This window comes from Crocodylus siamensis, chromosome 1 (genome assembly GCF_052110815.1).
Source record: "Crocodylus siamensis isolate JL-2025a chromosome 1, ASM5211081v1, whole genome shotgun sequence".
Lineage (NCBI taxonomy): Eukaryota > Metazoa > Chordata > Crocodylia > Crocodylidae > Crocodylus > Crocodylus siamensis.
The window spans coordinates 272,836,902-272,853,875 of record NC_143395.1 but is presented as its reverse complement, the minus strand read 5'-3'; the positions used below and the strand labels follow the sequence as shown (position 1 = coordinate 272,853,875).

The 16,974-nt window shown below is 41.2% G+C and overlaps 1 protein-coding gene across 1 annotated transcript in view; it reads right to left on the bottom strand.

Moving 5' to 3' along the window:
• MAP7D2 (MAP7 domain containing 2) overlaps nucleotides 1–15,314 on the bottom strand; it is a 139,207-nt gene extending 123,893 nt beyond the window's left edge. Inside the window, exon 1 of the mRNA XM_090062508.1 lies at nucleotides 15,099–15,314. Within this exon, the coding sequence (XP_089918634.1) occupies nucleotides 15,099–15,150 (52 nt within the window). The 5' untranslated portion in view covers nucleotides 15,151–15,314. The remainder of the gene's footprint in view (nucleotides 1–15,098) is intronic.
• Between the last annotated feature and the right edge of the window lie 1,660 nt (nucleotides 15,315–16,974).

The window sequence follows — 16,974 nt, the reverse complement described above, 5'->3', positions numbered from 1 at the left end:
ATTCAGCACCAGTCTCTCCTAGCTTTCTCCTTTCCCTACATCTTACAGACCTCTGGGTATCTGTCACTCCTCTTTAAGCAAAGAGTAGCAAAACAAATTGTTTTAATCCATTTTCCTCAAGATTTTCCCCTCTGCACCAGATCACAGCCCTTCAGAGAAAACGCGTTCCCCCTGGCTGAAGGGGCAATTAACACAAATTAACTTTTGTGTTAATTTCAACAAATGAGCTATTTCAATCTGATTTAGATATGGTAAAAGCTTTGTTATCTGGCATGTGTGGGGTAAGTGGGGTGCCGGTTATGTAAAAATTCCAGTTACCTGAAGGAAGGGGGTTTTCACCTGGATGTGCAGCGGGGGTGGGGAGGATGACGGCAGCTGCACGCAGACTAGAGGGGAGAGGCACCCGGAGCAGTGGCAGCGTAGGGTGGTGAGTGGAGGCAGCAGCAAGCTTTATCCACTGCTTGCAAGTCTCCCCTCCCCGCAGCATCCAGATAGCTGGCTGGAAATTCCAGTTAACAGTGTTCTGGTTACTTAAATGCTGGTTAATACAGCTTTTACTATAGTATTTCGTACAGGTATATATTACTTCTCAAAAAGTCTTTGTTTCATATTATCCCTAGGTTAGGGATGTGGGGAAAACTGCTCCAAACTAGTAAATCCACAGCTGAGGTAGCATTAAAGCCTAAGAGAACAAGGGTACTAGTACCACACCTATTACATGACACCAGACTTCCTGCAAAATACTTAAGAAAAAAAAGTCTTTATAATATAGCACTGTTTGTTTACTCGCTTACATTTCATTAGGCCTTGAAAACACAAACAAACCATCATGATAAGTTTCACTCTGGTTTTAGTTTTATCTGGTTTTCTAGTAATATCACTTATATTTTCTTTGTCAATTATTTTCAGAAATGTAATGGCAATTTTTTGGTTTTCTTTGGCTCTCAAAATATATACACATAAGAACTGGAATGGGAGCATGCTACTACTGGTCCTTGAGATTTTGTTTGGTAGCTATTCTGAATAGAATCTGCAATGCCAGCAATATCAGATTAAAAAAAACAAGCCACTTAACAATCTACGTATTTTTATAAAGATCATATTTTCATTTATCTGACAGTATTATGTTGCATGAATGACAGCTATCACTGGTTTTCAGAAAGCTTTTGCAAGTATAAACAGCGGATCCCTACAGTAGATACTGGAAACCTATGAATTTCCTTGCAAAATTCCTTTCCAGGGTCGACTTCAAGATAAAAAAATATATTGTGTGCAGACTGCTTTGACGTTGCCACTTGAGTCAGACAAGGGTGTGTCCTCTCCCCTGTGTTGCTTGGTGTTACCCCTGATTTTGCTATGAGATAGATGTGCGGGCTGACGGAATGTTGGGAAGTGTGCATTTTGCTGATGATTGCTCCCTGAATACATTAAACAAAAATGCAGTTAAAGGCCAAAAAACCTCAGATTGAACTGTTAAACAATCAGGTCTTGTAATCAACAAGTCAAAAAAACTGTAGTTATGCACGCCACCATGACCTCAGATGATTCTCTCATTCTTGTAGGAACAGATCTGAGTACTACTGATGAGTGTACTTACCTAGGAACCACCTTCCACAACTCCAATAACTGCATGTATGACGACCCACTAAAAGGTAAGATGGGTGCGCTTCTGAAAAGCAGTACTCAACATGGAAATACAAATGCATTTAGTACTAAGCTGTGCGTCTTCAACAGCAGGGTCTTCAGTGTAATCCATAGGGTTCAGAATCACAGAAAAGCAACAAATCTATCCAAGGGAAGTTAGAGATTTCTGCAGGATGTATGCTCCAGATAATTGGAATTTTTTGGCCAGACAAAATAAAGATTTTTGAGGTCTTAGAGATGGCAAGATGAACAGTACAAGTAAGAAGAAGCATTTATTTCCCAAGCACAGCTCTTCTATAGCTAGACCTTCTCTTCAGAATTTCCCAGTGAACTACTTAGGTAATCATTTTTGATGAACAAAAACACACACACCTCAATGACCATTACCTCCTGCCCCAAAACCAAAGTACATGCTTCCATAAGATTCCCTCCACAACATCTCCTAATAGCTACCTCCCTTCTGAAGCCCCCCTGCACTCACCTATACACAGACAGCAGATAGCTTAAAAGGTACTTCTGTAGACTTTTCCTTCTCTTACAATTTGCTAAACAAAGGAACTCAATGGCTTCTGATTAGTTTCTGAGCATTAGGAACTCTAGCTGTAAATGAAAGCACTAGGAAAAACTTATGGTATGCTCACTAATTTACCATGGCCACTACACTCAGCAAAACTTATCTTCTACAAATCCCTATATTATTATTAATATACATATAAAATAATATAACACACACACATCTCTTAACATAGTCTTCACTGATTATGGCTGCAGTTTATTGCCCAATAGGCTACTTCAATACAATGTGAAAATGTCATGTCAAAACGCTATAAAAAATGTAAAGTAATAAAATAAAATCTAGGTTAACAAACAACCTTTTTAGTAAACATGGATGGAAATATATACATGCTACTTATTTAGACAGAAACTCTTAAAACACCCTTTATACCTCTTGCAGATATAGGATGTTGAAAAGAAAATGGCAAATATATACATAAAAGTAAATTAAGACTAAACTGTCATTAAAGATAGTTTCAGAATTGAAAAGCTTTCAAAAAGTGTTATGGAAGTAGTTTTATAACACAATGCATAGGAGCCTCACTTCGTCACTGCCCTCTAAATTCATTAAGAAATGCGCTCCAGAACTTAAGCTTTGAATACTTTCGCAGATCTCATGATTGAGGTTACCAAGAACTGCATGATAAACCAGACAATGGAAAGTGTGTTTTCCAGACAGCTGATCTAGTACTCAGGTAAAGGCAAATTCTGGGATCGGGGAAAGAACAACCTGAGGAAATGTAAGAGGGGAGGCAACATACAGTAAGGTGAAGACAGGGACTGGGAAAAATTATTCCCTTCCTGCCCCTGCCTCTATCCACCAAAAGCTACAGAACAACAACAATGCTTTGGGTGCCGCACTTCAAGAGAGATTTGGCTAGCATTGAGAAGGTCCAAAGGAGGGCCACTCGCATGATCAGGGGGCAGCAGGGTAGGCCATACGAGGAGAGACCAGAGGCCCTGAACCTGTTCAGCCTCCACAAGAGAAGGCTGAGGGGGGATCTGGTGGCTGCCTACAAATTCACCAGGGGGATCAGCATGGAATGGGAGATGCCCTGTTCCCCCAGGCACCACACAGGGTAACTAGGAATAACGGCCACAAGTTGACAGAGAACAGGTTCAGGCTAGACATCAGGAGGCATTATTTTATGGTTAGGGCGGCTAGGACCTGGAACCAACTTCCAAGGGAAGTGGTGCTCGCTCCTACCTTGGGGGTCTTTAAGAGGAGGCTGGACAGACACCTGGCTGGGGTCATGACCCCAGCATCCATTTCTGCCCAAGGCAGGGGGTTGGACTTGATGATCTGTTTAGGTCCCTTCCGACCCTACCTACTATGATACTATGAATGCTCCTAGCTTTGGAACTCCAATAGCTACAAGAACTGCTTAATTCCTCCTCTCTTGGAAAGATGAAAGATAGGCAGGGGTGCTACAGAAACACCAGCTCTACTACCTTTCTGTGTAGAAACCATACGAAGGGGCCAAACCTCACACTTTTCTGCAAGTTTAGCTGCTGTCATGCCCAATAAAGGAGGTGAACACACAAGGCAGGGTTCATGAATCCCAGACTAGTTGCCTTGCTCCTAACCAGCTGCCCCAGACAGTTCTTTCCACCCAAAATGGTTATATTTGTATCAGTATCTTAAAGAGCCAATAACCTTACAGGCATAAGTAGTAATAGCATCTATATGAGTGTTGTTCTGTAAACCAAGATATTTATCTAGTCTACTCATCAATTCTGCATATTCAGTGCCAGCAACCCGAAGTTCCTACTATTTTCCAGACTAAACTGAAAAACAGAAACAATGACCCTTCTTGGATCTTCTCATTCCTCCTTTTCAGACTCCAGGAGCTTTTATCAAGCTGAAGACAACTGCTCACGATAAGGGAAGCATAGTATATTATAGCATAGATGTGTAGTAGCACATTTCAAAAACAATACATGCTAATACACATACCACAGGCTGCTTATTCATTTCAAAATGGCAAAGCTCAGGTGGTAACCTCCAGAAACTTAGGAAAATTAGTAGCTGGCTAGCTCCAAGACCTCCTCACTCTTCATTCCCCACCCCCAAGACAGTTTCACGCTACATGAATAATGCCCCACCTAGGAAAAACAAGATTTAAATTATCAGATGCAGGGAACTGAGCACTGGTAGCAGAAGCAGGAAACAGGCTGTGAACTCTTTGCCCAAAGAGATTAGACTGATATCAAGCCTGACCATATTCTGATCAAAGTACAGAACACACCTTTCCAATAAAGACAAGAAGCGGAAAAAGAATAAAAAGAAAAAAAAAGAACATGTAACTTTTCTAACCATATGTTTGCATAGCCCAGTATACAGCGGCCAAGAGAAAAGCCAAGTTAAGTTGGCGTCCTGTGCTTTTCCATATTTTTTATTCACACTCAGATACAAAGCAAAAGGTGTCTTCAGCCCCTGAAAAATCTGCCTAGACAGCAAGAGGTGAGAGTAGGAAATGGGTGGGCTGAGTTGGCTGTGGTACTTGAACACAGCTTTTCAGAAACGAAGAAGAGCCAGAGAGCGAAGGCTGCTCCTTAAAAAGGAAGTTGGGAGTGAGAAACAACTGGTCAGATCCATGTGGAGATACGATACTAGATTCTCTTGCCTGCTCAGAAAGATACAAGCGGAAGCAGGATAGCCATACAGCAAGAGGTCTGTAATTGATTTGTTTGGGGTAGTCATTCATTGATTTATTAGAGGGAGTGACATTGTGCCAAAGTTTAAGTGTTATTTACCCAGGCCAGTAGGCTTAGTACACTACAGCAAACACATCTGGTGAAATTTTCAAACCCAGGACATCTTGTTCGCTAAGTAAAGTTAAAAATGACTGACATGGTAGTCATGGATGAATAAATTACAGTCAAGGTTAAAGAGCTCTATGAATTGTTTTATTCAAAACAAGAAACAAAATAAGTTAATGAAGATATACTTCTCTCCACCATAGAAAATGTGAAAGCTAGCTATCCATCACAAAGAAATATTTATGCTACTGTGACATTGTAGACTTCTCCCAGAGCATGAGTGCATTGGAAGAAAGCTACTCTTTGCAGGTTTTTGTAACAAATCAGCTACTTCCATTCTTTTCACTTCCTCCCACTTAAGACAGACTAACTATGCTATGATTCAAGGGCAGGCTCCTTTAGATTTCTTATCCACTTCTATAAGCAATATCAATATGTAACTTAGAACAAGATAGCACATTCAGTATCCATGGTATAAAAATAAGGAATGATATCTGAAATTCAAGAATGCCACATAAAAAGAGCAAGAAAAACATAGTGGAATAAAATGAACAATAAACAAAATACAAGTTTTCCCTTCTAAAGTCAAAATAACTAAAGAAAACATTCCTACTACTCATATGTGCACATCAGTGCGCAATTATACATTTTCCAGCTTTTCCCTCCAGGTCTTCAACACATTCTCCCAGGCATTTCACTGGCTCTGTAGGATTCAGAGATTTCTCAGATTCTACTCCTTTGTTGGGACTTCCCGGCTAAATAACCCATTGCCCACCCACTCGCTCACTAAAACTCATTCAAAGCTGTCTGTTCAGTCTTTGTTCTGGAACCCTAGCACAAATGACATAACTATATCCTGTAATGTTACCCTGGAAGTCACTGTCATTTTAGGGCCCAATTAAAAACCCACTGAAATCAACCGTATGGGACCCAGGGATTCCAAAGCACTTTGGACCAAAACTACAGAACGTTTCAGAACTGTCATTTCTTATTCTATCCAGTTTGTAGAGGTGATCCTTATTAATTCCAGTTAACACAAAACTATCAATAGCAGAAAAAAGTTTGAGTGGGGGGGAAGAATGCTTTGCGGCTGAAACAGTAGTGGGAATAAAGTGGGCACTGCCACAGACTTTGTGATCCCTGACCAAACATCGAATTCAGCACTCAATTTCTTTCATGAATAACATAGGAATACCTACCTCCTTCACCAAGGCTCTATGTTTGTATGTAAAGTACTTGGAAAACTCTTAAAAGCATTATTATTATCAGCCTAAATAATCTCCATGGCATCATGAATGGATTAAGTATATATTAAATGCTTTACATAAAACGTTCAAACTCCTCATAATTCAGTACTTATTTGCACCCAAAAAAGATATTTAATAGAAGATTACATATTCATTTTTGGGACAAAAGGCAAAACCCATTTTATGTTATTATGCCCTACTGTCTACCTAACTACATAGAGAGGGAATTTTTGTTTCAAGTGATTATAGCCTTTCCCCCCAAAATTAGAGGTTTACTTTACTTACAATAAAATAAACTGACAGTTAAAATATTTAATTTGAGATAGATAATCAAGCCCAGTTTACTCAGATGATAGCTTTTCTCAAAGTATAACCCAGATTGTTGTCTTAAAAAAGCAGTACACTTGGTGACTGAAAGACCACTTCAATGCTCTCTCTATAGTTAACATCCTCAGGCGTAGTAGCACAGTTCTTAAGATAAATCTGTACCTTTCTTTGTGGGTCAAAAGGCCTATTCAAAATTCCAGTATACTTCTACAGTGATAAACAGAATTAACTGCAAATCACAAATGAAGAGCAGCCTTCCTGGTTGGCACATGACACATAATTGACCATTCACATGTACTGAACCAAACAAGATACACTCCCAGTCTTATCTGATTGAATTAAACTACAAGCATCAATATGCCCTCCAGCTTCTGGCATTAAGACAAACTTAACAACCAGTATACATAACATCATAGTTATTTTATTATTATTATTATATTTTTTTATTCTAATACATTATTATTCTGAGCTGTTACGGTATCATTTCAGTAACTTCTACATGTTCTCATCATTTATCCCTCTTTTATAGAAAAGTGTTAATTTTGAATCACTGCTCCTTTAAAGGAAAATTAGTATCAATAAAGATCATAAAAAATAAGCGGGGAACTTATTAAAAACAGTAAGGATGAAGTATATAAAAAGAGAGATACAGACTGACAGACAGACAAAATGATGACTCTTATGACACCTGCTTGAAGCCACAAACTCCCTGAGAAGACTAAAGAATGTTTTGATATAGTCTTTCACCTCTCTCATGAGAAATGTAGCAAAAGCATTAAGCAAATGTGAAGTCAGATGCTGCTGAAGCAAAAAAAATACTTAAAAAGGAACGGCAGGCAGAGAAGTCAACTTTACAACATCAAGTTAATACATGTTCCAGAGATTTCACCCTGCAAACACACAACATATGTACTGCATATATTGCAAGGCAATATAAAAGTTAATCATCAGTGAAAGTGGTGATGGTTTAAATAAATGGTGAAGGTTTATATAAGCAGAAGGTAGAATGCAAAAGGAGAAATTACACTGTTTTTACACTGAAATTACACTGTATATATAACAAACTCTGTCCAAAATCTATTTCAAGTAAATTACAAAAAAAATACCTTTGGGAAAGTTAAATTACATCCAACACAGAGGGCATACCACCCTCTACCACCATCATCCCAGCATTGGATTAACACTGGCCTACATGAAAAGACAATCCTGCAGAAAACTAATTCTGACACTGGAAGCCAAAGCTGATCCATTTGGGGGGTTGTAGAATTAATACTAAAAAAATCATCAGGAAATGTAAGTAACTAGGGCCTGTGTGCAGATTTTTTTTCCAGTTTAGAAAGCTATTATATGCAAGAGGCAAGATTTTTTCCAAAAAAGAAAAAAAAACAGTCAAAAAGGAACCACAGTCAATGAAAGAGAGAGACCAAAGTAAAAGAACAAATCAACTTTGACACACTGGAAAACCCTGGAGGCAATTAAAATACAAAAATGTTACCTGGCCCTGTAAAAAATCCAGTAAGAATTGTACATGTAAAGGTTTTAACGTGATCTGCCTTGCCAGGCCATAACAATTTTTGGGATCTCTTGCCAAAACACAAGTTATAAAACAAGGCTTGTATCAAACTGAAGTCAATGCAAAGATAATTAAAAGTACTGTGGTGGTCTAGAGAAGCTAGAAGTTTGACTGTAACTAATTTGAAGTGGCTAGTACACAAGTATGATTAACAAGCCAAGTAACTGCTAAAGATTAGCAGTAACTATCACTTAGATCAAGGGGGGCCAACCTGCAGCACGGGTACCACTGTGGTACGGGCAGCCACTGCGAGTGGCATGCAACAGGTGAGGGAAGGGACAGGCAGCACAAGTCAAATAGGGCAGGAAACAAAACAGCAAATCAGGCAGGGAGAACAGGGCTTGAAGCAGAAAGCAGACCAGCAGATCTTGTGGGGAATGGGGATTAGAGCATCTCTTGGTTAGAGTGAGGGCTAATTTTTGGCATGCTTGCCAAAAAGCTTGGCCCCTAATGACTTAGACTTTAAACTGGGCAAAGAAAACTGTTACAGGAGAATTTACATGTAAACACTTCCACTCACTGTATTTTAGCGCATGATGAGCAATTAAATATACATTTGGTGAAGAGCATTACTCCTTTTTCTCTCACATTTGACAAGAATATACACCAGCAGCAAAGGAACAAGTGTGTAACAGGGCAAACAAATATCTAATTAACACAGGTTATCCATTTACCAACTGAAGGGAGGAATGAGGAGAAGCTGCCCAAGATGGAACAAAACAATGTCTTCTTTTCAGGTAAAAACCATAGTCTATACACAGAGTACAGAAAACTATTTTAAATCAGAACAAATGTATATAAGATATCACTAGCTTATTATAAAGAAAATAATAATTGACTAAGACTGCTACAATATTTATTTGAAAATTATTTGAACCAATCTCCTAAAGCCCCCAAAACTGAAAAACAACCTATCCAACACCACCTACATGCCCTCCTGACAGTCTGATAACAGAAAGCCAAAACTAAGAAAATAAAACATTATTTTAATGAGAGGTGGGAACTGTCAGACATACTATGTTTTAAGTAACAACAAAACTGCCTTCACAGACTCTGCATTTCTATTTTGTCCTAATGGTGAGATATTTCCTCTGTTAGTGTCCATTTCCCAGCAGGAAGCCCAATCTGATGTCAACTCCCGCCAAGATACATACCCCCCGCCCCCCGTTATCATTCATAATGATGGAGATGAGTTATGCTGACTGGTACTTCCGAGCACTACATTTTAAAACCAGTACTGTGTCTTATTGTGCAGTCAGGTAAAATATTTGTCTAGCTAAGATTGCAACTCCCTCTATTTTTCATTGACTTGAAGAAAACACCATTAAAGACATGAAACGGATACTGGACAAATGCAAAGCTGCAGACTAATAAACTGTAACAGATCAAGTTTAAAAATCCAGGTAACTGTACCAAGTTATGGCACAGAAAAAATAGAGTCACTCATTTTATATATGTGTATATGTATATAGATATATACACAAATACACACACAGGGAAAATTCTCACATAATTACTCGTAAAACATACAACTGGAAAATATCATATTATGTGCAATTAAAATGCCACAAATCATTAATGGCAAAAAAGCAGAAAAATAATGTAATTGGTATACAGAAGCTGGGTTAAATGATAATTCTACTGAAATTTCACAATGGTACTGTAAGAATTCTTGTGCTTTATTAATAACTTTTGTTAAGTTATACTAGTATTCTTGTGAATAATAAAATGAATGTTTGCTTGTCTGCTGCAAGGTACTTTCTGTATAGGCCAGGATATAAATCTAATAAACTTAGTAACTAGAATTTTGCCAGTGAAAGACATGAGTGAAAGTTAAACTTGATATGTAATAAAAGACAAAGGGACACATGGTATTTAGGTGTACTGATTTAAGTCCTTGTTCCATGGTATGCTAAGCTAGGTAAAATCTTGCCATGTGCACACATTAAGCAAAAGAAGAGTATATTTATAAGAACCCAGAACACACAGAGAGTTTCAAAAAACAATCTGAAATTCTAAGTTGATAATGTGGAAAAAAAATGAGAGCACCTAGAAAGGAGGAGAGAGATGGCTATACTGGACATAGGCAATATTTCCCTATTTTCTAACAAAATCTGCATTTGCTCAGTTGTATTTTGATAGCACCTGATTAAAAGCACTTAGTTAAGACTTTCTACATATGCCAGTAGGTTTTTATTTTATTTACACACGGGAATTGGATATAACAATTTAAGTTGGGACTAAATGGTATTAGGGACCTTACACACACAAAAAAAACTGAACTCAGAGCAGCTTGAGCCAGAAGGAGATTCAGTCGTAACAGAAACATTCTAGTTCTCCAGTGAGAGTGCTGCATTAAAATGAATGGAAACAAGCATGTACCCAGGGAGATTAGGACACTAAGTTAAAGATGGATAACCTATTAACATACTGGGTAAGGAAAACTCAAGCAAAAATGTCATGGATGAAGGCAAAAGACCTATTCCCTATGGCCAACCATGGGGAACCGACAACGGAAGAACTCATACAGAAAACAGAAAGAAAAGAAAAAACTTGTTACCTGAACTTTGTAAGAACAATATAGGCATTATAATACCATTTTTCTCACTATTCTGTGCAGTGTTAGTATCTGACTGAAGAGTGTGAACAGAATATTACCACAGAAGCTTCTCTTTTACTAGGTTTAACTTGCAAAGAAGGTTAAGAAAAACAGTGAAGAAAATTCCAAATATATTAATTCATGAAGAAAGGAGCTTAACTATAACGATCTGGAGGTATCAATCTGCAGGACATATGCTTTCATATAGCCATGCAATGAGCATAAATAAATTTAGCATCAAAATTTTCTCTCATGTATACCCACATAGATATGATAGTCCACTGAAATATGCTATATTTATAAAACCGTAACAATTTTAGCTGGTGTATTTTTAGGACACAGATCTTCTCATGGATATATTTTCCTTTTATTTTGTCAAATTTGCAATGAAGCAAGATATTTTCTCTCACTACGTATTACTAAAGTCATTTAATTAATCTGGAATGTCTCTGAACCTGTATTTTGTAGTCAGAACCTATTAAACTATTCTGAAATAAAATTGGTGCTTGTGAAACAGTAATACCATGTAAAAACAAGTATGCTAATTAATCCCCTGGGAAAACAATGGTAGCTGGAATGTATTACAGGAAATAATATACACATATTTTTTCTATAACCTTAATAGTTTTTAGAAATCAGCTAAATGACGAGTACTGAAAAAGAAGAAACCAATTCCTATATTCTTATTTCCTTTGCAATAAATAACTCCTTATTTTCACTCTGACATTTTGCTATTCCACGAGGCATCGTATGTACTTTCTCTCTTTAATTATCTTAGTTTTGACTAAACTTTTCAGTAAGGAAGACAGCATATTTTTCTGAAAAATAAACTGAGATAGTGACTCTTTCTAAGGTTTTCAGGACAGATGCTTATGCACACTTCACAGGGCAATGAAAGGGAGGATATGAGAGCTGGTTCTTGACATCTGTCCCTCAACTGGTGTTTGTTCATTACTGTTATAGATGGAGCTGGCAATGACCCCCTATACATAGATTGATTGCCCCATGCTCTCCATTATAAAAGATTCTTGTGACCTTTTTTGAGCTCTAGCACCTCCATTGTTTGTAGCAGAGCTCTGATCTTTGATAGCAAGAAGAAAAAAGAGCCAGGGAGGGAGACAAAGAGCCATGAAATTCTCTTCATATTTTGTAGAATTCTATATTGTTGAAATTAGCCATATCTCTACCGCAGCTTGCATTCTTACTCCTTGATTTTTGTATCGTAATGATCAAGACTGGAGTCCCCACAGTGTCACCAGTGCAGCATATAGTACACCAAAAACCATACAAAAATTATTCACCCATGCTACAGGGAAACTACAGCACTGGGGAAAGAGGCCCCAAGGCTAGGCTCCCTACTGAGAACATAGACCCAACCCTACATTGGGCAGGAACATCTGACCTCTTACAAGGAGAGACAGCTAGTTACTGCACAGAACCTCTCAAGGAAGAATGATATACAAATGCAGATACTATTATATGAATCAGGACAACATATGAACAAGACTCATTACTACTGAGTCAAATTAATAATTCTGTACTCCTCACAACTATTATTAAGCTAGAGCTATTAATATAACCCAGCTCTCGGACAAGGCACACTCAAATCCCAAACAATTAGCATACTTATGTGTATGAAATGAAATTTGCACTAAACATGCAAATGAACACACTTTTTTGGTGCATCATGAATCTGCTTCTCATGGCTGGTTCAAAAGTATAAATGGATAAAAGAATAAAAGCCTTCTGCTACCAGCTAATGTACCCAAAATGGTAGCAGTCTGTGCTACAATGCTTAAGATGAAAAGCTTGAACTCAGATGATAATATGCAATTGGAAGATACTACTGAAAGCACTTTAATTCCGTCCCATAGTACATACTTATAGTGATACAAACTTTAATCAGATGTCCACATATAACTTTTTTCATGGGGCCCACCTTCATTCAGGACAGAGAATGGATGGTGACAAAGGGCTGTGAAGTGAAAGAGGCATATATTCATTTACTGTTTAAACTGGAGAGGAAGAGAATGAAGAAGACTAAAAGTAGAGAAAAGACAATCTCATAGCTCAGGGACAGAATGAAGTAGAAGACTAAAACCAGAAAAAGGACAGTCTCAGTAAAGGCAAGAGAACCCTACACAGAATCCACTTCCATCCGCCTCCCTGCTACAGACTTGCTGGGCAAGTCACAAACCAAAATTCTGCTCACTGCCCACTAACTCTTCCTCCTCCGCATCACCACTGAGTGCTAATTGGAAATGCTAGGGGTCTGCACTCAGCTGCAACAGAAGTCAGTGGAAGCCAGGGCTGCTCTACATAGTAAGCAGCACCGTCCAGAGAAATACAAAGCTCCAAGTTCTAACCTTGTCTCTGCTACATTGTGACCTCAAGCAAGTCCTTGTTTTGCCTCAGTTTTCCCCATCTGTACAAAAGCAGTAACAAGTACATACTCCTACCTCCCAAGGGAAGCTGTCAAGATGAATTTGTGAATGTCCGGGAGGTACTCGAGTACTTAGGCCGTACCTAGCATAAAGCCATGAGGAAATCTTTTTTTATTTTTCACCTAATGCAAGTTTCAAATGGCATGCAGGTAACAAAGCAAAGGCCACGCAATGCACCATTAGGAAAAAATGTATTGAATGGCTGTCTCATTCAAGAACTCCTCATATGGTGGACAGAGCGGATGGAAAGAATATATACAATCATATCATTAAGGAGTTTATCCAACTGCATATGCACAAGGACGAATAATTTATGTTACAACAGGCAACCTTAGTTCTAGTATTTCCTAATACTGAAGTACATGCCTTTGTAGGGTTTGTTTTTCTTTTTAAATCTAGATGTAATTATTTGCAGTACAGAAGAGTCAGGATTGTGTTAGTGCCCCCCACAACACACACACACCAAAAGTCCTTTTGCTTCAAAAAGATTAATTTCAGCTCATTGAGAAAGTCACAGCAAAGGAAAGCCCTTTAAAAGGGATGCCTATAAAGGGCTCAGAATTCAAAGTATTCCTTCTTGATACTAGCTTAACCAGTTTATTCCCTGGCTGCCTACCAGCATTGTGATTTGAAATTGTTCTAATCCTGGGTCCCTGCTTCAGGACACAATAAACCTCACTCCAAATTATTATACAGAAATGAAGAAACACAAAAACTCAACCTAAAGAAAAGGTCAGAGACTGAAAGGAAGAGAAGAAAGGCCAGGCTCCTGTGGCAGCGACTTGAGTTAAGGGAGCAGTGGTGATGGAAGATAAAGGTCTCTTTTGCTTTTTTAGGGGATTGGATGCATGTTCAATCTGTCATCTGATCGGTGGAATTTGTCAATAAACAGAGTTAAACACCTCCCTCCGTCCCTGCCGGTGTTCTCAGTGCCTGGGAAATTAGCTCCTGTACACGCCTCTATCACACCAGACCAACCCAACAGGTTTGCAAATGCAGAAAACTGACCTCATGGCAAATATTTACCAGCCACAAATAAGAAAGGGATTTGAAAATGAAGACATGCAAACAGACACAAGAAACTGAGCGGCCCTCTCGGCCAGATGCAGCTGTCTCTCCAACACCTCACTGGCCAATCCCCAGGCAAGAGGCAACTACCAGGCCTGACCAGCTTTCCCTTGTAGCTGTTCCCGAGCCAATCTGCCTCAGCAAGGACGCATGGCCCGGGCTGCCCTTGGTCAACACACACACACACACACACACACACACACACACGCGCGCGCGCGCGCGCGCCCTTGGCTCAGACAGTGCCACCACCCGCCACTGAATAGGCACACGTTAGCACGCACTTGAAGGTGTGTGCATGCACATACACACACGGAGCCAGGCACACACCCAGATGCATACACACATGCAGACAGCTGGACACACAGACATACGTCCAGGCAAACACGCATACACACAGCCAGAGGCACACATGCACAAAGCCAGACAGAGGCACACATGTGCACATAGGTAGGAACAAATACATGCACACAGCCAGACACCAACACGCAGAGCCAGACACAGCCTCACATGCACAAAGCTAGGCACACAAGCACATGCGTGCCCATAGCCAGGTGCACACCCACGTCTGCACACAGCCAGACGCGCGCACACACACACACAAAGAGCCAGTCACAGACACATGCACACAGCCAGGCTCACAAGCACAGCCAGGTGAACATGCCAACGCGCACACGCGCACAGACACACACACATATGCACACACGCGGGCACGCCCCTTCCCCCCGGCTCTTTGCAACACGCCGCTGATGCAAGCGCCCCCGCAGCCCCCTTCGGTGCCTTTGTTGCTCTCGGCCCCGGTGCCGGGGGCCCCGCAGTCCTCCGCGCCCGGGCACGCAGGCAGGGGCAGGGGCAGGGGCAGGGGCAGGGGCGGCGCTCACCTGGCGCCCGGGGCTGCGGCGGGCAGGGGCGCGCGGCTCCTGGCTCCGCCATCCTCCCGCGGTGCTGACTCCGCTCCGCCGCCGCCGCACAGGCGCACTGCCTTGCACCTGACGCTGCGCCGCGGGGAGCCGGGGGCGGCTGGCCGCGCTGCGCTGCGCTGAGCTGGGAGGGAGAGGCAGAAGCAGAAGCAGCGGGGCGGGACTGCTCCCGCCGTGCGGGTCCTGCCACGCGGGGTGGGAAAGCGCGGGAACGCGGCCGCCGCCTCCTGTCAGGAGGGAGGGAGGCCTGGTGTCTCAGCCTGTGTGGCGGCGACCCACACAAGAAACCCCGGGTGTAATCGCGGGCTAAGCGAGGGGAGCGGGGACGCACATTGGAGAATCCCGACAGGGTTTTTCTTCGGTGGAGGAAGAATTGAATCTCCTCTGTCTTCTCCCCAGGCACTGGTGCTTGGTTACAGTCTGTCTTTTGTGTGGAGGGGGGTAAGGTCACCTGCAAGTCCCCATCAAGGACATCTCCTAATGGCGCTGACTGAGAGGATGTGGGTTAGGTGGGAAGGGAGAGGCAGCTGAACCCAACTGGAGACTCTCTTTGGGTGGGGAGAGCAAAAGGGAAAGAAACTTCACTGGTATTTGCAACAAAACAGAAAAATGGGGTGCAAGCATAGGCAACTGGTGCTTCCTGAGTCTGGGGGGACAGCTGCAGAAGCTGGCGGCGGTGGCAGGGACAGAGCTGGGGAGTTTCTGCAGATGGCGGCAACAGCAGTGTCAGCAGTGGGGACAGCCCTGTCAGGGGGCAGCACGTGGCCCCCCATCGCCCCTCTACCAGTCGTCTGTGGGTACAAGGGATCTCAAATCTTAACACTGGTGGACATCTGCCACAGTCTAGAGCAACAGTTCTCATTGGTCTTGAAAATGAAAGAGATGAGCGCAAGGGGTAAGACCTCAAGTCTTACACTGGGCCACATCTGCAGCAGTCTAGAGCAGCAGTTCTCAACCTTTGAGGCTCCCCTTGTTAGATACAAGGCAGCCCTCAGCAAATACCAGCTCTTAGCTTCTACTTGGGGTTTTTTTACCCCATCAAAATAATAAGGTCATTTTTTCTGTTGTAAACAGATCACAGCAGGTCAGGATGTATTTAACACTGTGAGTTCCTATTTGAAATGTCTGGGTTTATCTTGTGAACCACGTTTCCACACCAAACAGTGCTAACGTTGTGTGGCACCCCTGCAGCACTCTTGAAAGTATTGCAAGTTGCCCCAACGTAATGCGGCACCCTGGTTGAGAATCACTGGTCTAGAGCAGTGGTCTCCAAAGTGGGGTGCGTAAGATGATTCATTGGGGTGCGGGTAGAAAATATTAGAACTTCTATTTATATTTATATAAATGTACATATATTGGGGGTGCATGCTTAAAATTTTTTTCCTGATAAGGGTGCACAATCAAAAAAGTTTGGAGACCACTGGTCTAGAGAGCTGAGCTATGCTGCTTCACACCCAAAGGCAGGTTCTCTGGGACCACATGTCTCTTGCCTGCTTCCTACACTGGTAATTAGGTACGAGGAATGAGCACACCTGGGAAAACTACACCAGATGCAGCTTCCAGTGAGATCTTCGTTTAACTGATTTTACCAGCTGAGCAGACTGAGATATGAGAAGGTGAAATGACTTGCTGGAACTCCACAACTACTAAGTTCTGTCATTATACTAGATGAGTAGATGTGCTGCCCTTTCTAAATATTCCTCAGCTCAGTCTGTTCTACTGTTTATGTTGCAGAGGGCGGGGAAGGTTTTTCCAGTGTGTTTACTCTACAGTGGCAGTGCAATTGTTTTCTTCATCTATTTCAAAGCAGGCTCCAAAGACAATGAGGAAAACTGCA